At 33.3% G+C, this 20,744-nt stretch overlaps 1 protein-coding gene across 1 annotated transcript; it reads left to right on the top strand.

The window, feature by feature from the left end:
- The first annotated feature begins 11,154 nt into the window (after nt 1-11,154).
- LOC130935445 (enolase 2-like) lies at nt 11,155-15,308 on the top strand. The gene is made up of 17 exons (XM_057865196.1): nt 11,155-11,404; nt 11,710-11,773; nt 11,976-12,040; nt 12,138-12,185; nt 12,362-12,448; nt 12,528-12,608; nt 12,783-12,884; nt 12,961-13,041; nt 13,274-13,348; nt 13,499-13,561; nt 13,647-13,724; nt 14,056-14,250; nt 14,363-14,413; nt 14,521-14,609; nt 14,731-14,782; nt 14,867-14,923; nt 15,011-15,308. Exons 1-17 carry the CDS (start codon nt 11,339-11,341, stop codon nt 15,089-15,091), a joined length of 1,335 nt encoding a protein of 444 aa, XP_057721179.1. The 5' UTR covers nt 11,155-11,338; the 3' UTR covers nt 15,092-15,308.
- The last annotated feature ends 5,436 nt before the right edge of the window (nt 15,309-20,744 follow it).

Genomic DNA, 20,744 nt, shown 5'->3' with positions numbered 1-20,744 from the left:
CCTTTATTCCATTCGATGTCGTAATCTGTGTGTTAAGTGTTTCAGGCTTTATAGGGCATGAATGAGTTGGAGATTGGAAAGGAAGCTAACAAAAATGGAAGGAACACGAGAAATTGAGGAGATAAACAGCGAGAAGTGACGCGGCTGCATGGCTCACGCGTTCGCACGAAAGAGGAGAAATCGCAGTGACGCGGCCGCATGGCTCACGCGACCACGCGGATTGGAAAAGCACAAGTGATGCGGAAGCGTGGACGATGCGAACGCGTGGCAGGAAAAAAAACGCGAATGACGTGTCCGCATAAATGACGCGATCGCGTGACGTGCGCGATCTGCATAATCTGCAGAATTCACTGGGGGGCAATTTTGGACCCTATTTTGACCCAATTTTCGGTCCAGAACAGCAGACTAGAGCCAGAGAACATGTAGAAACCAGGGACAACAATTCATTCTAGACAGTTTTAGTTTTAGATATAGATTTTACTCCTCCTCTAGGTTTTTTTCTCTACACATTCATAGTTCTTAGGATTTTATTTTTCTACCACTTTTTGCATTGGGATACTGAGAAGAGCTATTACCTCATCAAGACTTCGTCATTCTAGTTCGTTTTCTTTACTTGGCTTTACTTTTCCATGTCCTTTGCTTTGTTTAATTTTACCATTGGAATATTTTTAGGATTATTTAATACAAGGATTACTTTTATTTTTAATTAATTATTTTGATTTTTATTTACAATGTCTTTCTTTAATTCCTTTTCATATGTTATGGATTTTACATTCACAATGAGCGAGTAGTTCCCTAACTTGATGGGGAGTTGATTGAAAGGAACCCTTGAGTTGAAAAGCTTAAAAGAAAGATTGTAATTGGGTTTATTGTTGGATTGCCCTCTAGTCACTAACACCAATCCCTTTTAATTAAGTAGGTTGCAACTTGTGAACGGACGTAGCATTCCAACTTGTTTGACTTTCCCTTACCTAGCAAGAGATAACTAAACAGGATAACCTTTAATTATCAATTAATCTAGAGAGTAATCCAACAATAATGGGGCTTCCAACTAATCAACTCCCAATCAAGGCTTTTATTTACATTATTCAAATTCTCCAATTTAATTTCCTGTTTACTCAACTCAAACTTTTTTTGAAAACATCTTATTAATAAAATAGCACACTTTTCTGCAACTCGTTGGGAGATGACCTGGGATTCATACTCCCAGTATTTTAATTTTAAATTTCTGTGACACCTTTCTAAATTGATAAGTGGATTTCTGGCGAGTTAAGAACTATACTTGCAACGTATATATATTTTAATAATTTTTAATTCGCCAATTTCTGCCCGCATCAGCGATTCACACCCAACACTTGAATTCTCCATTCCAAGGCTCACCCTAAAAGTTTCACAAGCTGATTCAAGTCCTCAAAGTGTGCCAAATTCACTCAACAACACTAACATGACCAATTTCACATATATTAATCTAGAATTTATAAAATCTCATAAATCACAAAGATTTGGAGATTTATTATCTTAACCCATGGAACTTATTGATGAAACTCATCAATAGCTCATATTACAGCACACCTAAACAACCAAAATCACAAAATTTCCTCAAAACCCAAACTAAAACACAAATTCAGAGGGAAAAATAAACTTGGGCAGAGGACAACAAGTTACTTACCACAATATCTAGGTAGAATCGAAGAGGGTGTGAAGAGTGATGCGTGGCCGTAAACGACTTGTCAATCAAAGTTTTGAATCAAAAGTTATGAAACTTTGAAGATCAAATGGGGTTAAGGTTTTGGTTTCCCTTTTTCTCTCTTCTTTGTCACCGTGGAACTCTCTCAAAATGGGGAAAGAAATGGTTGCTTTGTACTGAAATGGAGCTTATATAATGTGGGCTTGTGTCCACTTGGACCCAGTTCACTTGATTTAGCCCGTTGGCCCAATTTTTTGCCACAACCTTTAAAATTGGTATTTTAATTCGCATTTTAAATATTTTTACTTTCCCAAATCATCAATTCTACTTTCTTAATCTCCATGACTCATAACTTATTTTCTCCCCCACAATATCAGACAGTTTAAGTCGGTACTACCGGTTAAATTTTTAATACGCGTGCTTACTCATTTTTCCGTAGAAAAGAATTTTTTTTCCAGTAGGAAAAATCTTCTGAATCCAATTATCACATTTAAAATTTCAAATTATTATTCTAAAATTTTTCACCCTCGACAGCCCACATTCTAGGAGGACCCATGATTACCCCCACCCTACTCTTTTATACTCAATGACAATAACAATCTAGTAACAAATATCAATTGGGTACATGATTTACTTACAGTAGATGGAAGATGGAATAAAGAGCTAGTTGAAGCTGTTTTTTTTTCCTGAACTCAGTTTATGGATTCTTTCTCTGCCACTGATCGATGATGGTGATGACAAGCTTGAATGGGTCTGAAACAAGAATAAGCAATACGATGTGGCCTCTGAGTACTGTGTGGCTTATGATTTTTTTTTCAAGCGCCAGTTGAGCACCTTCCAACGGTAATGACGAATTCAACGCTCTGGAAATCAATTTGGGGGTTAAAATTACCATCCAAAGTAAAAATATTTCTATGGAAAGCAGCCTATAAAAAATTTCCTGTACTTAATTTGATCAACAAAAAATTCTCAGATATTTCAGTAATATGCCCAAGATGCAAAAATGACAATGAAACAATCCTGCATGTCTTAGTGCAATGTGGTCCCACTTCTGAGATTTGGTTTTCCTTTCCTTTTATGAATGCTTCAATGCGAAATAAAACTATAGAGTTTGCAGTCTGGCAGCAAACGGCAAGTAGAGGCATTCGAAGAGGACAATCTTCTATGGCCCTCCTTGCATCTCTGTGTTAGGCATTGTGGAAGGCAAGAAATCTGGAGGTCATCGAAGGTGAGAAGCTGATGACAACAGTAATTGTGGAAACAGCAAGGAAGCTCCAACAAAGAATGACTTAAGTTATAGAGCACGTTCTTTGTGAATCCCTAATCTCTTCTGTTACTTCTTCTTTTGCTAGTATTTGGTGTTTACCAAAAGTGGGAGATCTTCTTTTTCTTTTGTCTTTTGTCCCTATAATAGACAGTTTATTTATTTTTTACAAAGCAATGCAATTACATATCTATGGAAAAAAAAATAAAAATATTATTATTATATGGATATTTTTTATTTTTTTATTTAGTTTTAAATTTTTACTACTTATCTTTTTAATCTATATTTTTATTTCTCTTGTTTCAAATATTTATTACATATAATTTGGTGAGAATAATAATGTTGTGATTAAAAGTTAGAATCAAGACTCAATTATTTAAAAAAAATTAATTTTAAATTAATTTTATAACTATCAATATAAATTTTTTTATACTAATATCTAATAATATTTTTATATATATAAAGAGAAAAGAAATATTATTTTTAAATAGCTAGCATAAAAGTTAATTATTTCTATCTGTGCAACAAACTTAACACCTAATCAAATGTAAAAGTATACACGTTAAATTCTTTCAAATTTTAGATAACGAATGTTAAAATTAGTTATGAGTAAAAGATTAAACTCTTTTACATAAAAATAATAACTAAAAATCTTATTATTTAAATTTTTTATTTACTGAGACCCATATCTTTTTAGCCGATGGAAACTTTTGAACTTTTGTAAACGTAATTTGATTTTATAAATTTTTTGTGTCATAATTTATAATATTAGGATAAAACAAATATAATTTTAAAAGATTCATATTTTGTAATATTATTACAGGTAAAATTACTAATTATTATTACAATTATTCTCCACATACAAGTCATTTTTTGATACAAGTCTATACAAGTCATTTATATTCATGCTCGCACATTCTTCTTTATGCCGTTACTGCACGTTCTTCTTCTTCTTCTTCTTCTTCTTCTTCGTCTTCTTTCGTTATCGTCGTCACCAACACCACCTCCTCCTCCTCCACTTTCTCCTTCTTTTTTCATTAGAATTTCTTCTCCTCTTTCTCTTTCCTCCTTCTCCTCCATCATCACTTATCTCGTTGTTGAAAATAATAAATGATTCAAGTTCAGATTATCAATTGAAGCAGAACAAAATTGATTATTATTTTGAATCCAATCAAGTGGCTTCGTGTGGTTCGATTCTAGTTAATTTTTTTGTTAGTAGTATATGATACTGTAGGTGAATAATGTTTCATCATTGATGGTTTGAATTTAATGTCAAATAAAAGTTTTGCATTAAAGAAAATATTTTTCTGTATTTACAGCAAATTTGGGTGAAACACGAAGATATTTGAGTGTATTGTTTAAAAATTTTCAGTGTATGTGTGTTGATAAGTTCTGCATATTTCAAAACTCTTCTCAATCCTCCTCATCTTTTACTTCTTCTTCTTCTTCTTCTTTTTCATCATCATCACCATCATCATCTTTTTTTTCCTTGTTTTATCTTCTCAAGTTTTTTCTTATTTTACTCTTTTAACAAGAATAAAAACAAAAAAAATCAAAAAAAGAAGAAGAAGAAAGACATAATGCTTCAAAATTATTTGGAAGAGGGTGAACTTACATTCATTCAACTAAAAGAAAGAAAAAATAAAGAAAAAAAGAAGAAGAAAAAATGCAGCATTAGAGGAAATATTTTTCTCTATTTACAGCAAATTTGGGTGAAACATGAAGATATTTGGGTGTAACACAAAGATATTCGAGTGTATTGTTTAAGAATTTTCGGTGAATGTGTGCTGATAAGTTCTGCATAATTCAAAACTCTTCCTCTTCCTCTTCCTCCTCCTCATCTGCTACTTCTTCTTTTTTTCATTATTATCACCATCTTCTTCTTCTTTTTTTTATTCATCTTTTTTTTATTTGACCTTCTCAAGTTTCTTCTTGTTTTATTTTTTTAACAAGAATAAAAACAAAACAAAGCAGAAGAAACACCTAATGTTGCAAAATTACTTGGAAGAGGATGAACTTACATTCATTCAACTAAAAAAAGAAAGAAAGAAGGAAAAAAAGAAGAAGAAAAAAATGCAGTATTAGAGGAAATATCTTTTTGTATTCGCAACAAATTTGGGTGTAACACGAAAATATTTGAGTGTAACACGAAGATATTCGAGTGTATTATTTAAGAATTTTCGGTGTATACGTACTGATAAGTTCTGCATAATTCAAAAGTCGTCTTCTTCCTCATTTTCTACAGCTTTTTTTTTTCATCTTCTTATTTCATATTTTTATAATTCTTTTTGAGAGGAAAAAATTAAACAAAAATATAAAATATTGCAAAATCAATAGAAAGAAGAGAAGAAAAAAAATACAGCAATAACAACAGTAACAAAAAGAACGACAAAGAAACACGCGCGAAATAAAGAAAGAGGAACGCAAATAAAAAGGCGAAAAAGAAGAAAGAGGAGAAGGAAGACTAGTAGCGCATGATACAAAGAGAAAAACGTGAAAATTATTATAAGTGTTGTGATAAGATTAAAAGGACGTGGATGCCCATTTTTCCTATGAGAAATGAAGCTCCAAAGCCAAAATGATATTAAATGAAATTTTGAATGTTTGACTTTTTGTATCTATAAATAGGAGGCTAAAGCCTCAGGAGAATCACAACAACAATAAGAATATAATATTCTTCTCTCTCTCTTTCTTACTATTCTCTTTCTTATATACTTTATTTTAATATTATTCAATACATAATTATATCTATTATATTGATATAGTAATTCTAGTGAAAATTACTACGAGTGTTATCTAATTATATTTCTATATTTTATATTTGTTATCTCTTCCTTATTTATTTATTTATTTAGTTATTTTATAACACGTTATCAGCACGAGACTCTGATCAAATTTTTAAGGAAGACTCAGGTAACAAATTTTTATTATGTCAAAGCTTTCTCATCTTGAATTCAATGCTTTTGATATATCTTAAAACAATTATTTATCATGGATATTAGATGCTGAAATCCATCTTGATTCAATGGATCTTGGAGATACCATTAAGACTGAAAATAATACATCCCATAAGGATAAAGCCAAAGCCATGATTTTTCTTCGTCGTCATCTTGACGAAGGATTGAAAAATGAATATCTCACATTAAAAGATCCTGAAGATCTTTGGAAAGACCTTGAAGAACGGTATAATCATCAGAAAATGGTAAGAATTCCTCAAGCTCGATATGAATGGACGCACTTGCGTTTACAAGATTTTAAATCCATAAATGAATATAATTCTGCAATGTTTCGTATCACCTCACGAATGAAATTATGTGGGAAAAAGATAACTGATCATGATATGTTGGAGAAAACTTTCTCAACCTTCCATGCCTTGAATGTGCTCCTGCAGCAGCAGTATCGAGAAAAAGAGTTTAAAAAGTATTCTGAGTTAATTTCTTGCCTTCTTATTGCTGAACGCAAAAATGAGTTGCATTTGAAAAATCATGAAGCGCGTCCAGCCGGCGCCACCCCATTTCCTAAAGTAAATGCGGCAAATCATTACCCTAGGAGAGGTAAATGGCAATGTTTTAATAATAAGAAAAATTATGGAAGGAAAAGGAATTATATTCAAAAGAGAGGATCTCACCAGAAGTGGGATAAAGAAAGAAATATCGGGCAGAATAAATCAACAGAGGATAAGTGTTTCTGTTGTGGTAGAAAAGGCCATTGGTCACGTAACTGCCGTACCCCAAGGCACCTAGTCGATCTTTACCAGGCATCTTTGAAAAAGGACAACAAGGGAAAAGAGTCGAATTTCGTTTCAAATGATGCTGAAAATTCCACCACTCATTATGATATATCTGATTTCTTTGAGAATTCTGAAGGAAATATTGGTCATTTGATCAATGATGGAATAGTTTAACGTGTGAGATTGTTAAGCATTCATGTAAATAAATAATGTAAAGAACTTATTGTTAAGTTTTATTTCTATGTATTTAAGTTTCAAATATGATGTATATAAATAATGAAATATTAATGTTTATGAATTTTAAAATCATTAAATGTGTCATGTTTTAAAATGAAATTTTAGTATATGACATTATTTTTATGTGTAGTATTTCTTAGAAAAATAATTCCGATCAAGTATTCAATTTAACTGTGCATGCTACTCATTTTATATTATTTGTCTTTGAAGAGAATGGCAAGGATATGTAATGAAGATGTATGCCTTGCAGATAGTGCAAGTTCGCACACTATTCTCAAAAGTGATATACATTTTACCCATCTTGTGCAAAAAGAAGAATGTGTTAATACTATTATTGGCTCAGGCAATGTGATAGAGGGCTCCGGAAGAGCTATAATTTTGTTTCCTGGAGGAACAAAATTCATAATAAATAATGCACTATTGTCTACCAAGTCCCGAAGAAACTTGTTGAGCTTTAAAGATATTCGCCGAAATGGATATCATATTGAGACTATGAATGAGGGAAATCATGAGTATTTATGTATCACAACTCATGATTCAAATAAAAAGGTTATATTAGAAAAGTTACCCTCACTTTCATCTGGGTTATATTATACCAAGATTAGTACAATTGAATCACATGCCACTGTAAACCAGAAGTTAACTAGCCCAAATGAATTCATAACTTGGCACGACCGATTGGGTCATCCGAGAACAAACCATGATGAGGAGAATTATTGAAAACTCCCATGGGCATTCACTAAAGAACCAGAAGATTCTTAAAACTAGTGAATTTTGTTGTGCTGCATGTTCTCAGGAAAAGTTAATTTTAAGTTCATCACCAGTAAAGATTGGATTTGAGTCCCCTGAATTCCTAGAAAGGATTCAAGATAATATATGTGGACCTATTCATCCACCATGTGGATCTTTTAGATATTTTATGGTCCTAATTGATGCATCTTCAAGATGGTCACATGTGTACTTATTATCTTCTCGCAACCTGGCGTTTACGAGATTACTGGCTCAAATTATTCGATTAAAAGCACAATTTCCAGAAAATCCAATCAAAGCAATTCGTATTGACAATATTGGTGAATTTACTTCCCAAGCTTTTGATGCTTATTGTATGGCTAATGGAATAAGTGTTGAACATCCAGTAGCTTATGTTCACACACAAAATGGGTTAGCAGAATTGCTTATTAAACACCTCCAATTAATTGCTAGACTATTGCTTATGAGAACAAATCTCCCAACCTCAGTTTGGGGGCATGATATTTTACATGCCACAGCACTTATTCGTTTGAGGCCAACGAGTTACCATCAGTTCTATCCTATGCAATTAGCCTTTGGCCAGCAGCCAAATGTTTCCCATTTAAGAATATTTGGGTGTGCGATATATGTTCCCATTGTACCACCTAATCGCACTAAAATGGGACCCCAAAGAAAATTGGGGACATATGTTGGATATGATTCTCCCTATATAGTGAGATATCTTGAAATACAAACTGGAGATGTATTTAAAGCCCGGTTTGCGGATTGTCATTTTGATGAATCAAAATTTCCAACATTAGGGGGAGAAAATAAGCTTCTTGAAAAGGAACTTAATTGGAATGCATCATCCTTGATGCATTTAGATCCTCGATCAGGGCAATGTGAACTAGAAGTTCAAAAGATTATACATTTGCAAATAATAACAAATGAATTGCCTGATGCATTTTTCGATACAAAGAGGATAACCAAGTCGTATATACTAGTGGAAAATGCCCCAATTCGAATTGATGTCCGAGTTGGACAAATTGCCACCGAAGCAAATACACGCCAGAAGCGTGGCAAGCCTGTCGGTTCCAAAGACAAAAATCCTCGAAAGAGAAAAGAGGTAAATACTATTCCTGTTAAAAAAGACATAGTAGAAACACTTGTAGTTGTCCAAAATTCTGATATAGTTTTAACGCCAGAAGACGTTCAGGTAGATGAAAATTGTGAAAATGACGAGATCTCGATAAATTATGTCTTTACAGGAGAGAAATGGGACCGAAATAAGACAATTGTCAATGAAATATTTGCATATAATGTGGCACTAAATATCATGCATGAAAGTAAGGATCTTGAGCCAAGATCAGTTGAAGAATGTCGACAAAGGGATGATTGGCCAAAATGAAAAGAGGCCATGAAGGCTGAGTTAGACTCACTTGCAAAACGTGAAGTTTTTGGACCTGTAGTCCGTACACCAGAAGATGTAAAACCTGTTGGATACCGATGGGTATTTGTGAGAAAACAAAATGAGAAAAATGAAGTTGTGCGCTACAAAGTCCGACTTGTGGCACAAGGTTTTTCACAAAGGCCCGATATAGATTATGAAGAAACTTATTCCCTTGTAGTGGATGCGATAACATTGCATTATTTGATCAGTTTATCTGCATATCATAAACTGCATATGCATTTAATGGATGTGGTAACAGTCTATTTATACGGCTCATTAGATCGAGATATCTATATGAAAGTCCCTGAAGGACTAAAGATATCTAAACCATCCAATGAATATTCGCAAGGGTTATACTCAGTCAAATTGCAAAGATCTTTATACGGTCTAAAGCAATCTGGACGAATGTGGTATAATTGTCTTACTAAGTATCTGGCCAAAAACGGATTCAGGAATGATGATATCTGTCCATGTGTGTTCATAAATAAATCTGCATCTGGGTTCATTATAATTGCTGTGCATGTTGATGATTTAAATATCATTGGAACTCCTAAAGAGATTCCAACAATTATAAAAACTATAAAAGAAGAGTTTGAGATGAAAGATCTTGGAAGAACTAAATTTTGTCTCGGCCTGCAGATTGAGCATGTAAAAGATGTGATCTTTATTCATCAAACAACATACACAGATAAGATCTTGAAGAGATTTTATATGGATAAGTCACATCCCTTGAGTACCCCAATGATCGTGAGATCGTTGGATGTGGAGAAGGATCAATTCCGTCCTAAAGAAGAAAATGAAGATATCCTTGCTCCAGAAGTACCATATCTTATTGTCATTGGAGCGCTAATGTATATTGCTAATAATACACGACCTGATATATCATTTGCGGTGAACTTACTAGCAAGGTATAGTTCCTCTCCAACCAGAAGACATTGGAGTGAAATCAAGCAAATCTTTCGATATCTTCATGGAACGGTTGATATGGGATTGTTTTATCCCTATGGATCCAAGTCATAACTAGTTGGCTATGCAGATGCTGGCTACTTGTCTGATCCATATAAAGGGAGATCTCAAACAGGATACCTGTTCACATATGGTGGTACAGCTATATCATGGAGGTCCACGAAATAGACGATAGTAGCGACATCCTCGAACCATGCCGAAATGCCAGTGATTCACAAAGCTAGTCACGAGTGTTTTTGGCTCAGGAGTTTGATCCAATATATTCTGTCATCATGTGGACTGATTGATCATAAGATAGCTCCAACTGTCCTGTTTGAAGATAATACAGCATGCATTGCTCAACTTAAAGGTGGATACATAAAAGGTGATAGAACAAAGAATATTTCTCCCAAATTCTTCTTCACTCAAGATTTTCAAAATCAAGGGACAATTGATGTCCAACAGATCCGCTCAAGCGACAATCTGGCAGATTTATTCACAAAGTCACTCCCAAAATCCTTCTTTGAAAGATTGGTACATAAGATTGGGATGCGCAGATTTCGAGACATTAAATGATGTTGACAAGAAGGGGAGACTGTACTCTTTTTTCCTTGGTCAGGTTTTTTTCCATTGGGTTTTTCTTGACAAGGTTTTTAATGAGGCAGTTCCCATCACAAAGAATTTTGTACTCTTTTTCCTTCACTAAGGTTTTTTCTCACTGAGTTTTTCTTTAGTAAAATTTTAATGAGGCATAATCCTAAATGGTTATCCAAGGGGTAGTGTTGTGATAAGATCAAAAGGATGTGGATCCCCATTTTTTCTTTCCCTATGAGAAATGAAGCTCCTAAGCTAAAATGATATTAAATGAAGTTTTGAATGTTTGACCTTTTGTATCTATAAATAGGAGGCTAAAACCTCAAGAGAATCACAACAACAATAAGAATATAATATTCTTCTTTCTCTCTTTCTTATTATTCTCTTTCTTATATACTTTATTTTAATATTATTCAATACATAATTATATCTATTATATTGATATAGTAATTCTAGTAAAAATTACTACGAGTGTTATTTAATTATATTTCTATATTTTATATTTGTTATCTCTTTTTTATTTATTTATTTATTTAATTATTTTACAACAATAACGTGTCTTAAAACCTAATCCCGAATAAAGTACAAAGCTTAATCAACTATAAATAAACCCCCACCACCCGAAGTTGTTCATCTTCAGAACTCGCCACCTCTCACTCACCCTTCGTTCTACTCATTTCCAGATCTAAAATACAATCATCCATGGCCACCATCACTACCATCAAGGCCCGACAGATCTTCGACAGCCGTGGTAATCCCACCGTCGAGGTTCGCTTCCCTCTCTTCTCATCCTCTTTCGCCTTTTCAATAATTTATATGTTATTCTCCGATCCGTCATATCTCACTCGTCCTCGCTGTTTCTCTTCATTTGTTTCTCCGTCTTCATTATTTTGATGATATCGAGATCTAATCAAGACTTTTTATTCACTTTATCCGTTGTCTTTGTTTCTTAATTTGATTTTGATTTGAATCGATTTGTTTTTTATGGTTGAATTTGAATTTCTTGAGGTATGGTTATGGTGGACTATTTAAAATGTTTTTGAAATGGATGAAGATTTTTTTTTCTTTTTCAGGTCGATTTGACATGCTCAGATGGCACTTTTGCCAGAGCTGCTGTTCCAAGTGGTGCATCCACTGGTATGCTGAAATCTCTTCTCATATCTGATACTGATGTATCCCTTTGAAATAACATCTAGAAAATTTTCAAAATTATATTCTATATTTTTATCGTTTTACTGTATTTTTTTAAAATGATTTTCGGCATAACCGCATAGGTAGCTTTCTCACTTGATCAGTTTTGTTTAACTTTGTTCCCTTTGTCTTTTAAATTTCTTTTTAGGAATCTATGAGGCCCTTGAATTAAGAGATGGAGGATCTGACTACCTTGGGAAGGGTGTATCAAAGGTAAGTCTCATCTAGTGTACTACATAGTGTAATAGGTCGTCACGGTTATTGTGCTATCAGTGTTTATTCTCACCTTGATTTTCTTTTGCACATGCAGGCTGTTAACAATGTTAACACAATTATTGCTCCTGCCTTGATTGGCAAGGTTGGTTAACTTTGGATTTATTAATTATGTATTATCAGAGTTTCTAAATCTGTTGTCATGGCTAAGTTTTTTTTTTCTTTCTTTTTTTTTCTGTTTGAAATTCGGAAGAGCTGTTATGTGGTTTATGGATTGATCATTGATCAATTTTTTTGGGTTGCTTTTATGACAATGAACAGGACCCAACCAAGCAGACTGAAATTGACAACTTAATGGTTCAACAGCTTGATGGAACTGTTAACGAATGGGGTTGGTGCAAGCAGAAGGTGCTTGTCAGGCTATCTTTCTATTGTTGCATCATTTAAAGAGATTCTTGAATTCCTAATTCATATTTTGTTGTTTTAGCTTGGAGCAAATGCCATATTGGCAGTTTCTCTTGCAGTCTGCAAAGCTGGTGCTAGTGTCCTGAAAACTCCTTTGTACAAGGTATTTATATCTGAACTGCTGATATTAATGTCTAAATCTAATATTTACTAGATTAGAATGAGGAAATATGAATTCTTAAACAAAAACTCCTCAATTACCTTCTATGTGTGTTTTATCTTAGGCTGGAATTTTTCTTTATTATATTATATCTGACTTAATTATGGCTTGGTGCAGCACATTGCAAATATTGCTGGTAACAAAAAGTTGGTCTTGCCAGTTCCCGCCTTCAATGTCATTAATGGTGGATCACATGCAGGAAACAAACTTGCAATGCAGGCATGCTTTTGAAGGCTCTTCTCTTGTGTGTGTAACAGATAGTTACAATGAGTTTCTAATACTTATGTATATGCAGGAGTTTATGATTCTTCCCGTGGGAGCTTCCTCTTTCAAGGAAGCGATGAAAATGGGTGTGGAAGTATATCACCACTTGAAGGTCCGTCTTCATGTTTCATTAATTTGCCTCTTACATTGTGCTCGAAATCTTAATTGGTTTTTACACAATCTAGATTTTTGCTTTAAACTTAGCTTACATTGAAGTTTTTGGTGCCATGGCTGGCCATGCTTGGTTCTTTCTGAGCATGCATCTAAACTGTTGGTTAATCAACATGCTTTGCTACTGTGTTTTATTTATTTATTAATGGTGGGTTATGCTAATAACGTTTCAGTCTGTCATCAAGAAGAAATATGGTCAAGATGCAGTAAATGTTGGTGATGAGGGTGGCTTTGCTCCTAATATTCAGGTACATGGTGTTGTTCAAACCCTCTTTTTCATATAGCCGATCATGTTTAGTGGGGCAATTCTTAATTTTTAATGTTTTTTAATGCATGGAGTGTGGGTACTTGCTCATATTTGGGGGAAGTTGCTGATGTTTTGTTTTTCAATTTTTCAGGAGAACAAAGAGGGTTTGGAACTGCTAAAAACTGCTATTGAAAAAGCTGGTTACACAGGCAAAGTTAGTTTCCCTCTCTTGTCAAAATTTTTGTTTAAGTGCTTTGGCTTCAGTAAGAGTGCTTAACAAAGTTTTTTAATGTTCTTAGGTTGTCATTGGAATGGATGTTGCTGCCTCTGAATTCTACACATCAGACAAAAAATACGATCTGAACTTCAAGGAAGAAGTAAGTATTTATTTATATCACTTTGTGAATGGGGTAATACGAATTTAGTCTAGTAAGGTAAGTGCGTAGTAACCAAAAAAAAAAATCTTTTGGTAAGGGCACAAGTTGATATAATTTGTTAGTAGAATCAGTGTGTGTATTCAAGTGTTAAAAGAAATTAATGGTCATGAATGAGAACTTTGATTTCACCTATGTTTCCACTTGTTAGTATTCCTGGTTCATATATTACTGTCCAAATCAATCTTTTGTTAAGAATAAATTGATAACATGTTGATAATTTTCATGGCATTCTCTGTTTCACATATTTCTTGACATCCTCTCTGATATGCAGAACAACAATGGCGCAGCAAAGATATCAGGGGATGCTTTGAAAGATCTCTACAAGTCATTTGTGACTGAATACCCAATTGTTTCAATTGAAGATCCTTTTGACCAAGATGATTGGGAGCACTATGCCAAGCTAACTGGTGAGGTTGGGGCCAAGGTACAAATTGTTGGTGATGATCTCTTGGTCACCAACCCCAAGGTTAGTAGATTGGTTGAACAAAACATCCCCTCTCCCTTCCCCTACAGTTTTTATTCTGCTGGCTGTGACTAGAAGGATCGCCCCTTGACTTGTTTTTGCGTTCTGTTCACAGAGGGTTCAGAAGGCTATTGAGTCAAAAGCGTGCAATGCCCTTCTGCTTAAGGTATTTCTGTTTTACTCATCCTTTAGAGAAGTTATTGGAGCCTTTTATTTGTGCACAAGTAGATGTACATATACACTGGTATGTTACTTAAACACAAACTAAAACAGGTCAATCAAATTGGATCTGTGACCGAAAGTATTGAAGCAGTTAGGATGTCCAAAAAAGCCGGATGGGGCGTAATGGCCAGTCACCGAAGGTTCGAACTTCGTCTTGAACTGCATGTTAAATCAGTGAAATTTACTATCTATTAACTATTAGAACTTCATTAAATATCTAACTGTACTTGATATACTGAGATTGTTATATTTTGGTTGTAGTGGAGAAACTGAGGATACGTTCATTGCTGATCTTTCTGTTGGTTTGGCAACGGTATGACCTTATATCACTTGTAATTAGTTGTCGCCAACACCGAGTCCCATATGCAATATTAATCTGGTAATTTCTCCTGAACAGGGTCAAATTAAGACTGGAGCCCCTTGCAGGTCAGAGCGTCTTGCTAAATATAACCAGGTTAGTCACGTTCATTGTGCTAGCTTTAGCTTTTAAACTTCATGGTTGAGCTTTTGCTTAGTGTTTTTTATTTTATCTAAACGGCAGCTCTTGAGAATTGAGGAGGAGCTCGGTTCAGCAGCAGTGTATGCCGGAGCAAACTTCCGCACCCCAGTTGAGCCTTACTAAACTTTTGGAGTGGAAAAGCACTAGTTTGACATGAGTTGAGAAATGAGACATGGTTGCGGTGTGTTTTATGTTGTCATGAATAAGTTGGTAGTTAGAACTTTAGTCGCTCCAAAGGCTTGTTATCAATAATTTTGACTACTGAGGTTTAATGTTCTGGGGTAGGATAGTGTGCTGCCCTATAATTTTAAAGGTTTAAAATGATACTCTTTAGCTTTAATTGCTTGAAGCTGTCTACTTTCGTTTCAGATACCAATTAGGTTGATGCGCTCATTCTATTTACCTAATTTGAACAAGAAAAAAAATTTGAATCGTTTTTTTTAATCCCATAATTAGCTATAGGGGTGGGCATAATTTGGATTTTTATAAAGGTCAATTCTATGGTGCATATGATTTGGTCCTTAAATTTTGCCTAACTTTTTTTTTTTGTAGTAAGTTTTGAATTTTTAAAAATTATTTATTTTTATATCTTTTAAATTAAATATTGATTTTTAACTCTTTAGTAAATAGGCACCACATTTTAGGCATTATAGCATTCACTTTTTATAAATCTAAACTGGATCTATTTTAGAACCAGTTTTATGGTTTATGAAACTAAATTAGAATTGGATTGAAGAGAGAAATTGGTTCTAAACTGATTTGAGAAAACAAAAAATCGGTTTTAAGCCAATTTTAGAATTTAAATTCGATTTTATTTACAAACCGGTTTTAAATCTAGTTTTACGTATAAAATCGGTTTTAAATCTAATTTTACATATAAAATCGGTTTTAAATTTGGTTTTTTTAAATCCAAATTTAAAATTCGGTTCTTTTTTAAAATTCAAATCTAAAATTTTTTTTATAAAATTCAATTTTAAAACCAGATTTTTTAATAAAAATTTCAGTTTTAAAATCAATTTTTAAAAATCCAGTTTTAAAATCAGTTTTTTCAACAAAAAATCTAATTTTAAAACTAGTTTTTAAAAATCTAATTTTCAAATCAGATATTTTAACAAAAAATCTATTTTTAAATTTAGTTTTTAGAAATTCAATTTTTAAACCATAATTTTTTTAAAAGTAAAATTAATACTAAAGTCATTTTAAAGTGTATAGGTTCATTACAACTAGAATTTGGTTCTTTATAAATCTAATGATAATAGCTAATTTACAAGACATTTAATCATTCTTAAGACATCAAAAGAATATTACCAAAAAAATCTCTAAAATAACAACTACAAAATATCAAAAGATGCCAAGTTGCCAACAAAATCATCAAACAACCACAACCTTTGAGAAAAATATATCTGCAAATAACAAAATATACCTTTATCATTTTAAAACAAATATTTGAATGAAAGTATTAAACCAAATGAGAATATTAAGCATACCTAGTCATCATCAAGATTATCAATTGATGTCGTCATAAAACAAGCACCATCATTAGAAAAAAATATATCTGCCAAGGGAATCAAATTAATTATCAAGTCTATATTCAACAACTTTTAATTAGTAACTAATACCTAAATTCTAAAATAGAAAGATAACAAAAAGAAAAATAAAATAAAATGAGAAGAAATATGAAACATTTTATACCTTGATAAACTTGTTGAAGAACTTCACCATCATCATCTAAAGCAGAGAAAAGATCTTTCTTAAGCCAATCTCCTGTGCAGACTAAGGCTTCTATCATTCTAAATGTTAAGAAACTGCGGTATGGATTGAGGACTCTTCCTCCAGTACTAAATGCAGACTCCGAAACTACCGTAGAAACAGGTATATCCAATACCTCGCGAGCCATATTTCCAAGAATTGGAAATCGGGTTGAGTTGACCTTCCACTAGTTTAATATATCGAACTTATGGGAGTATGGCTCGCATTCTTCTTGTAAATATCTATCATGTTCAGATCTTGTATTTGTTCTGCGACCAGTTGCTTGCAGAAAAAAGCCCATGCCATGAAGATCGGTATTAATGTTGTTGGCTTGAACATCTTGCATATCAGCTTCACTTGCTTCCTCAAACTTTGGTATTGCTGATAATGTAACTTTATGCACTTGGACAACTTTGACTTCAATTTGCCTCCTTTTTCTTCTCCAAAGAAGTAATCCAAGAAATAATTGACATACTCAATCTTTTGCATTGGATTAAGTACGATAGCAATCAATAACAACATATTCACCGAATCAGGATTGCCCCAATACTTCTCATACTTTACCCTCATCCTTTCTGCCATTGACATAGTACTAAAATCAACAGAATCACAAGAATGACGAATAAATCATCCAATTGCAAATACTTCATTCATATACATATCACTGGTAACATATAAGATACCAGAAACACGTATAGTGGCATCACTGAACACTCGCAAAAATGGTACAATAGACTCAGTATACTCCCAGTCTGAATCAGAAGGAACACCTCTCCCTTTTTCCCCATTCATCTCTCCTATATAGGCATTATCTTTCAAAGCAAGCAACTCAAATGCTTTGCGATGCTTCAAAGCTACCTCTAACATTTGATAGGTAGAGTTCCACCTAGTCTCAACATCTATGCAAGGCAAGCCTTTATATTGGATTTTTTCTAGTTCAACACACTTTTGAAACCTACGAGCTCTAGATGGAGAAGATTTAACATACTTTACTTGTAGAGCATGCACAAATTTTCAGAATTTCGGGCTTTCAATGAAGGGAAATGGTAGCTCTTCCCCAATAAATATTTCCACAAGTGCCCTTCGAGCCTCTTCTTGGTCAAATTTGGAAGCACTGGGTGAATTTAAAACACGACGCTCATCTATAGTCGGTGTGGTCATTGTTTTTCTTCTTTTGTTCGAATCATTATTAGGATTTTGCTTGCATCTTCTCAAATGACCATACATTGAGCTGGTTCTATTCCCATATTGTATTAAGCTACCACAATATTTGCATTTAGCTTTCTTCTCGGTAGCATTCTCTACATCAAAATAATCGCAGACAGCTGACCGATTCTTACAAACACCTGACAGTGGAGAAGATGGTTGAGTGCTAGCGGACATCCCTGCTGCTTCAATATTACTGTTTTCAGTCATCTTGCTCTGCATATAAAACAATGTGTACATAACTCAAAATTTGATGTCAAACATGCTAAAATTAACACAAACTAATCCAAAGAAATAGCAACCAATAAAACTTTAGCATTAACTCTACCTTATCCCTATAAAAAGTAGTCACTCAAACATCAGAATATATTTAGTAAACTAAATTAGACAATTATTCTTAATTCTGATCAAAACTTTTGGAGGAAAATAAAATAAAAAATTATTTAGTTTGTACATTGTATCTGTATATATTTTTATGATTAGATACATAATTATTTTAATAGCATATATAATAATATAGTATTAATTAAATTATCCATTTAAAACATTTCACATTGTTATATTCAACACACACTGAAACCAAAAATTAAAAATTAAAAAACACAACCCTTCGAAACCTTTCCAAACCAGCACGGCAGCCCCCCTGATTTCCATCACCGTCCACTTTTTTGGCTAATAAAACTACTACTAATCCTAAAAGATATTGATTGCTATATATAAAATTTACTAAATTATAATATATATATATATATATATATATATATATATATATATTTTGTTGGAATAGATTAATTTCAATAACCCAGATCATCCATATTGAATTACCAAAAAAATATAACATAATGCGGAAGCGTACCTGAATTCATAAATATGAATCATACGATCGGAAGAATTTGGATCTTGTGGTTCTTTCGATCTTCCTCAACCAAAGCCTTCTGTATTTCTAGGCGGCTGAACTGTAACTCTTTTGATGGGGAAAGAGCAACAAAGGCGGTTTTGATATATTGGGAACCGAAACCCTGAAGGTCTATTTATATTTGAGCATAGCACCCATTAAACCCTAAAGCCCAAATAAAATAGTATCTAAAGCCCAAAAGATAATATATCTAAAATCCAAAAAGATAATTATCTAAAGAATAAAAGATAATATCTGGTTTTATTCTCATTTAATTTCAAATCAAAAGTAATAATGACTTATTCAATTAGCATTTATAACAATAAATGAGATCATCATTATATAAGTCATTTAATTTGAAATAGCATAATTTTTTATTATAATTAATATATGTATTGCCCACAAATAAGTTAGGAAATTAAAATAATTTCCTAACAGTCTCCCACTTGGGCTATACATATATTCTTTCTTAACATAATCACACCTTATAAACTTTATGCGCGCATCTGAATGCTATTTCTCTCATTACTTTAACAATCTGGTCCGTCTCATACATTAGATATGGAACTACCGCAGCTTTTATCACATTAAATGCCGTGACTAAACCACGCCAATCACCATCCTAATATACTTAACGACATAGATCAAATTTGGATGAGTAATATGGAAATTACATGCCAAGTGATCTCATGCATGTCTATTTCCAGCTGGTCCAACTTTATTGAGATCAAACACAATACAAATATTGCAAAATGAACATTTCATATAACATGAAATAAACCATCAACTTAATTCTGCAGAAAAAATAACTCAATATCTGTCATAGGACATATAGCATAAACTCCCACTAAACCAAGGCATCATAAATATTGACACCCATCCGAGCAGTGTGCTCATGAAAGACTTTAGGGGTCAATCCCTTGGTTATTGAGTCTGCTAGCATATACTCTGTTCCTATATGTCCTATGGAAATCTGTTTTTCTTAAACTTTCTCCTTGATAACTAAGAACTTGATGTCTGTATGCTTCGATTTTGTCAAGCTCTTATTGTTGTTGGAGTATAATACTACTGACTTATTGTCACAAAATATCTTTAATGACCTTTCAATGTCATCTACTATATGAAGCTCAATGACAAAGTTTCGCAACCATATGCCATGAAATCGGAATTAGAGTACCTAATAATCTCCAAAATTTTCTGATCTCCGATAAGTAAGCATGTAATCCTTTGTTCTCTTTAGATAACGCATTACACGTTTAATAGCTATCCAATGATCCATGCCTGGATTGCTCAAGTATTTACCCAATACTCCCACTATAAATGATATATCGGGACTTGTGCAGACTTGAGCATACATTAAGCTCCCTAGTGCTAATGCATAAGGTTTATCATGCATTGTTGTCCTCTCAAGATCATTTTTAGGGCATTGCTTGAGACTGAACTTGTCTCCTTTAGTTACGGGTGTGTCCATTGGTCTACATCTTTCCATGCCATGTCTACTTAAAATCATTCGATATAGTTCTTTTGTGATCATCCAAGAATACCTTGAGAGCGATCTCTTAGTATCCCGATTCCTAATACAAAAGAGACATCACCAAAATCTTTCATTTCGAATTTGTTCGATAGAAATTTCTCAGTTTCATGTAACAAGCCTATATCGTTACTGGAAAGTAGAACGTCATTAACATGTAAGACCAAACAGATGTTTTTACTCCCACTGAACTTGCGGTATACACACTCATCTATGATATTTACCTCAAAATCATATGAGGTAATGACTTGATTAAACTTGTGATACCATTAACAGGAAACTTGTTTGAGACCATAGATGGATTTTCTCCTTTTTCTATTGGATCTCCTTAATGACACTTCTTGAGGTTGTTGAGCTTGTTGTATGGGCTGGGATTGAGGAGGATTCTCATTATT

The sequence above is a fragment of the Arachis stenosperma genome, chromosome 6 (assembly GCF_014773155.1).
Source record: "Arachis stenosperma cultivar V10309 chromosome 6, arast.V10309.gnm1.PFL2, whole genome shotgun sequence".
Taxonomy (NCBI): Eukaryota; Viridiplantae; Streptophyta; class Magnoliopsida; order Fabales; family Fabaceae; genus Arachis; species Arachis stenosperma.
The sequence above is the reverse complement of the archived record's forward strand: the minus strand, read 5'-3'. Positions and strand labels throughout refer to the sequence as shown.

Excerpts from the sequence above, each read along its gene's own strand:
- LOC130935445 (XM_057865196.1), top strand. The coding sequence starts at position 11,339 with ATGGCCACCATCACTACCATCAAGGCCCGACAGATCTTCGACAGCCGT. Across the intron at positions 11,774-11,975 it reads TCCAAGTGGTGCATCCACTG|GAATCTATGAGGCCCTTGAA; the intron begins GTATGCTGAAAT and ends ATTTCTTTTTAG. Across the intron at positions 12,609-12,782 it reads TGAAAACTCCTTTGTACAAG|CACATTGCAAATATTGCTGG; the intron begins GTATTTATATCT and ends GGCTTGGTGCAG.